At 32.2% G+C, this 6321-nt stretch overlaps 1 protein-coding gene across 1 annotated transcript; it reads right to left on the bottom strand.

Moving 5' to 3' along the window:
- Positions 1–3471: 3471 nt before the first annotated feature.
- SRPK (SR splicing factor protein kinase) lies at positions 3472–6219 on the bottom strand. Its single transcript, XM_085187646.1, has one exon. It carries the CDS (start codon positions 6062–6064, stop codon positions 4253–4255), a length of 1812 nt encoding a protein of 603 aa, XP_085043772.1. The 5' UTR covers positions 6065–6219; the 3' UTR covers positions 3472–4252.
- Positions 6220–6321: the final 102 nt, after the last annotated feature.

Here is a 6321-nt window from a genome sequence, read left to right as displayed (position 1 = left end):
AAATTATTATGAGATGGTTTTTTTCGGCAACCTAATATTTGACCTACTTTTAATACAGTCCACCAAAAAATGTGTGTATATATGTGAAAAAACCTCACTATATTTATAGAAATTAGAAGAAAAAAAATGGTTTTATTAATTTATTATTATATTATACATATATTTAAATAATTAAAAAAGAATCGACACCTCGAAATAATTAAATCTCAAAGAATGCTATGACCATTCTTTTTCGGCTTAAAACGGAACATCGGTATTTTAAATTGCAATCTTTTGGGTATGAAAAAGTAACCACCATGCTTATGGCTTTTTTGAGTGCTATCGTTTTATTTAGAGGTTGACAAAATTCTATTGAATGCTTTTTTTTTTGTGGACTCGCATCAAAATGCGATTCAATCCACCAAATTTACGTGCCATTTCGTCCATTTCAAAAAATAAGGCATTTGTATGTCCCGATGTCATGTTTCGGGACCACTAGACCGCAATATATTATATTCAACTTTTGTATGACAAATATCTACTAACATCTAATAAAATTAAAAAGACATTTTTTAAAATTAAGATATGAATTAAAGTTAGGTCTTAAAATTAAGATATGTAATGTTTATTTACCATGTGTTCTAATATTTTATTCGATAAAGTTATAGTATACATAGTAGTTGTATACCGTCGTGGTGCAAGGGTATCACTTAACGCGATGGTTGTGGGTTCGATCTCCACTGGGGAGAATGAAGTATTATTTATTAATATTTTCACTTCTTTGCTCTGCCACAAAGTCAAAAACCCGGCGTTGAGTTCCGCCACTCAACACGCAATACCTCGACAAATTCAGCGGAATGTGGGGGATGGAGTTCTTAACACCCTCTGCCTACCGTGCCATAAGTATGATTTAAAAAAAACAGAATCTATTTTACTGTATAAATTAGCGCCATCTAGTTACAATATGTAAAACCTTTACATATTCTTGATACATTAGTTTTAGCTAGGTACGTAAATTTCACAATTAAACATATTGTTATGAGAAAAAATATTTCTTTACTTTAAAAACAATATTCTTTACATTAAACTACAACGAACTTGGTATCAATTGTAATGTTACTGCCATCTAGTATCGAGAATATGAAATTTAATTTAAGCCTCTAGCTCAGTAAATAAATATAATAAATAGTATGCAACAGTTCAAATAATAAATTAAAATATGTATTATGGATATCTCTTCTTTATTTGCCTACTCAAGTTGGACGAAATAATAATTTAGAAGGCAGCTATTTCATATAAAAATTTATTTAAATTTTTATTTCCATTTCTTCGCTCTGGTGTGGAGGTAAAGTGGGGAATGGAGAGTCTGCCTAACCTGCTGTGTACGGGATACAGTGTGAAATTGTCTAGAATAGACTTACTTTTTTGGTTGAAGTCAACCAAGTTAGTTATATTTTATCTAAGATATTTAGGAAAATAATTAACAAAAGTTAATGTGATCTAATTTAAATTTTTAGTATAAGTAAATAACGATATCTAATATTCAGTGATAGTACAAAAAATAGTATATTATTACTTGGGCTGTAAGCATCAACTCTAATTGTATGATTAAGATATCAACTATCTTTAGTAAATAAAATGTTTAACTAAGTATATATGTGGCGTAACTTTATTATTGCTATTGAATACAATGGTAATAGAATAGCTACCTAATAGATAGCTAATTCTGGAGGCATTGCGTGTTGAGTGGCGGAAGTCCACGTCGCACTATGCCTCGACACCAGAGCGGAGAAATGAAAATATAAATTACATTAAAAACAAATAAATTATCTTTCCACTATTACGTAAAACACAAAAATTATACTAGTGGTTAAGGTTTTTTGCTCAACTAACGCCTAAATCAGCATTGGCACATGTCCCAATTTTTAGTCCAAAAATTAAATGTCCCGATCGGGCACATAGTCCCTCTTTTCACGTATTGTTTCACGTGTTCAATGTTTTTTTATTATTTTAAAGTTTTAATTAGCTACTAATAATTTCATAGAAATACAATAAGTATATTCTTAGGTTACTTATAATTATTCTGAAAACTTAACTGCCTTACATATGATAAACCAAAACAATATCGTTTAAGTATAGTGACCGTTTTTCCATGAAAAACATCTTATATTAATATCTATCACTATTAAAAGTTTATTTAAAACTCAATTGGATAAATAATAAATTAAATCCTTATTATTTATTTATTGTGTGTCCCGCTTTTGGCAAAAGTTTTAGCCTTTAAAATGGTCAAAGAACCCGTTTTTCACCGAAAATTTATTTTAATAATTTAATTTATTTATATGTGGCAACGCTGACTTAAAACTAACATAGTTCAACATTTTAGAATGAGCTTAATAAGTATCAAAGATAGGTAATTTCTTAACAAGTTATTGATATTAAGCCTTTTTTTCCATATGGATGTGATATGTTGGCGGCCGTGACCCAGCCTTCGCTGGTATGAGTCAGTCTCGTGGAATCGTCTGATAGCATCCCGTAAAGCGATTGTCCGGCACTCCATGTAACATAACATTCCCTGTATGAGATGACATGTAATTCCTTAACTACTAAAAAAATTATTTAATACAAAATGCCTTAAAATAACAACTTAAAATTTTAAAAAGCTTTAATACTTATAAATATTCCAAGTTATTTATTTTCATATTATTGCCCAATTTTCAGGACAATGAATCTATAACGGGTCGTTACTTCGTTACTGATATTACGTGGGTATTCGATATCGTCACACTTGATATATTAGGCTTTCTATTAGGTAGGCAATGTGCTAATCGTGATATCCTACACCTTATATAGCTTCATTGGTATTGAATTCATATAGTGGATTAACTAAGAAACATTAAAATTTTTCCTAAGTAAAATCGTTCAGTAATCGGCTAGTATAAATAATCAAATTTAAATAGTATCTATTAAACAATATAATGATACTCAAAAATATTTTCTTAAATATAATTTCAAATTACACTGTATAATTATAAATTTTATCAGAGCAAAACATTATCATTTATAGCTTATCAGCTTCTATTTACATTCTCTTTCTTGAACGAACTGAACCCATGAGTGGTAGTCTCCTATTATTAAGATGTCTACAATAAAAGTATATTCTCATCAGCATTCAAAAACTTTTTTTATTGAGAAGTGGTTTATATATTTAATGACATTGTGGTACTCATATAATAGGACAATTGTTCCCCTGAGTACAATAAGATCACCGGGAGCCACAACCTACTTGTAAACATTGTACTTCCTGCCCCACCTTACTTGAAACCATATATCTGTTTACATTTTTTAGTAAGTAACATTTCTATAATTAGATCATAAATTAACAGACAGAAAACTTTCTAATTGTAATATATTTATTTTCTAGTATTTAGAATATCTTTCATATACATAAAGATTTGTTATTTCCTACAGGTTAAAAGTAAAAAGGCCATATTAACAAGCTCGTTTCGTAATTTTATTTATGTAAATTTGCAGATATAATTAATACAAATTATGGTCATGTAAATTGGGATCTATGGTAAATAATATAACTATTAACTGGTTTTAAGGTCACCACCTCGCTGCCTCTCATCAACAGTCAGTTGCAACCATTAATAATTTTTCATGGGACACATTTCAAATATAAAAAGGCAGTCTCGGAAATGTGGCATTACAAATACTGTCTTATTTCTAAGTTTACATTATGAGATTTTTTTATTGTGATAGTGATAAAAGACAAACTTAATCTATGTGAACATACTAACAGAATGGCTACTGTATGCACAATTTGCATAGGTTTTCACAATCTAGGTGGTGTTTAGTGCAATTTCTATGTCAACTATTCAATCCTAAATGGTTAATTTAATGTGTCCAAACCTATATTGTCTATGTCATCTTACATCACAAGTTCACTAGAGCTATCTGTACAACATTTTGGAATTTGGAGATTTGGAGATTTAGAAATGCCAATCTAATATGATGCTACTTACTCAAGCAGCATGTGTATTATATACATTGCTACTATCAAGATTACATCTCTCATATCTTGACTTAATAGCTGTTTTTCAATTTTATTCTGGAATCAAAGATTGTGAACAAAAAATTAGATACAAATTAAACTATTCACAAACAAATCCATAAATAAACTTTGATTATTAACATAAAACATTGAAATACTTAATATGTTGTCACTACTGATTTAATGAATGTGTAAACATCCAATGTAAGAGAGCAATTATTCCTCAGACTCATTTTGTTCTGGTTTTGTAATCTTCAACCATGGATGCTGAAGGCACTCATAAGCAGTAGCTCGCCGGTTGGGATCAAAATCTAACATGGGTTTCAAAAAATCAGCAAATTCTTCTGCATCCATTTGACTCCATTCATATTTTTCTGTTAAAACGGAAACTAAGCCCCATGGTTTTAACCCAGTTATATTTCTAAGTTCACCTTTTTTATTAAAAAATATTTTAGAGTACTTTCCAGATGCAGCAATACGTTTAGGAATATCACCAAGCAACTCAATAATATGAGCTAAGTGATCTTCATCTCGGCTATAACCATCTCCGGAGTGTGGTTCAAAGAGATAATCACCAGTGGCCAATTCAAAAGCCATGCATGCTGTACTCCAAATATCAGCAGAAGTGCCATAGCCGGCACTGAGTAACACTTCTAATGACCTATATTGCCTTGTTTGAATATCTTCAGTAAAATGACGATGTACCCAACAAGCATTACCTAGATCAGCTATTTTAACTTCAACTTCACATTCATCAAATGCAGGGTCTGGTCTCTTATCCATTTTACTTTTGTTTTGTGAGTTAAAGGAAGGTGGGGTGTCGGTCATCTCTCCCTCTGACATAGGTGTGCCTGCATCATCTCCACAGCCATATTGCTTACTTCTTACTTGCACTGATTCCGCATCTGTATCAAAAACGTCATCGTCTGCTCTCTGCATATCATTAATACCATTTATATTTGAATCATTTTCAGAACGAGTATTTTCTATAACACTGACTTCTTCAGGTGTTGGTGGGGAATCATCATTATCTTGGGACATAGGTGCAGATTCACTGTTGTTACCAGTCTTTTTTTGTTCTTCCATCTCTTCAATTTGTTCCATTTGTTTCTTAAGAAGCATTGATTGGCGTTTGGCTTTTTTCTTTAATTTTTTCTTTTTATTTCTACTCATTTTACCTGTAACAACTTGTTCTTGGAATTCTTTAGGAGCAGTGCTGATAAGAGAATGAGGTAACCTGAGCCCCAAAGAGTGTAGCTCAGTTGCTTCAGCTGCCAATTTTCGGATATATGATTCATCAACACATACTAAAACATTTTCAGGTTTTATATCAGTGTGAATTATTTTACATTTTGTATGAAGATAGTCTAAGCCCTCAAGAACTTGGCGGATAATAGTTTTTACATTTTCACGAGGAATACCTCTGTAATTAGACTTCAATATTAACTTCAACAAATGATGTCCTAAGACTTCAAAAACCATGCACACATGAGTTCCATTTACTCCAGTAATTTTAAAATCATTAAGTAATTGGACTGTTTTATTCCTTTTAGGATCAGTAGGATCGCTGTCACGGACAGCTTTTAAAATCTTAATCTCATCCAAAGCCGTTTCTGTGAAATGAGGTGCGGACTTAACTACTTTTAAAGCAACAAATCGCTTGTCAGCTAAATCCCAACACAGCCATACGGTAGAAAAATGCCCCCAACCTAATTTTCTTGTGACGTGGTAGCGATTCAGGAATAGGTCCCCAATTTTGACAGGATGGTATCCACCCTTACAATAGTCCGCACTGTCCTCCTGCTCTTCGTCATCACTAGCATATTGTTCATCTTCATCCTCCTCGATAGTTTCATTGGAAGAACTATGTGTTGGTTCGAGACGATTCTGGGTTTGATTGCGCAGGCCGTTTCCTTGTCCACCAGCGCCGTGATCTTCCTCACGATTTTTCTTCTTACCCAGTTTATGCCTTTTCTTTTTCGCCTGAATGGCGAGGACTCTTCTATTTACATCTGATTTAGAACTCATTTAGTAAATTAAAACACTTGCAACGAACTTCTATATAAATAAATTTATCTTTTCATCTCAATCTTTTTGTTTGAGTATGGCGGCCGGTTTCAGACAGAACAAAATGCGCTCGAACATGAACCGTTTTGGAGCTGCCATATAAAAAAAATATCATAGACAATTTGACATTTGCTTTGTACGCTTGTGATTCCTCGGCATACGCTCACAAATTCCGCAAACGTTTGCCGCAAACTCAATATGCTCAATAAGCCACGACA

This window comes from Heliconius melpomene, chromosome 7, assembly GCF_056956725.1.
Source record: "Heliconius melpomene rosina isolate 202511_hmr_F chromosome 7, ASM5695672v1, whole genome shotgun sequence".
NCBI lineage: Eukaryota > Metazoa > Arthropoda > Insecta > Lepidoptera > Nymphalidae > Heliconius > Heliconius melpomene.
The sequence above is the reverse complement of the archived record's forward strand: the minus strand, read 5'-3'. Positions and strand labels throughout refer to the sequence as shown.

What these genes read in the sequence shown, in the direction of transcription:
- SRPK (XM_085187646.1), bottom strand. Translation starts at nt 6,064, where the DNA reads ATGAGTTCTAAATCAGATGTAAATAGAAGAGTCCTCGCCATTCAGGCG.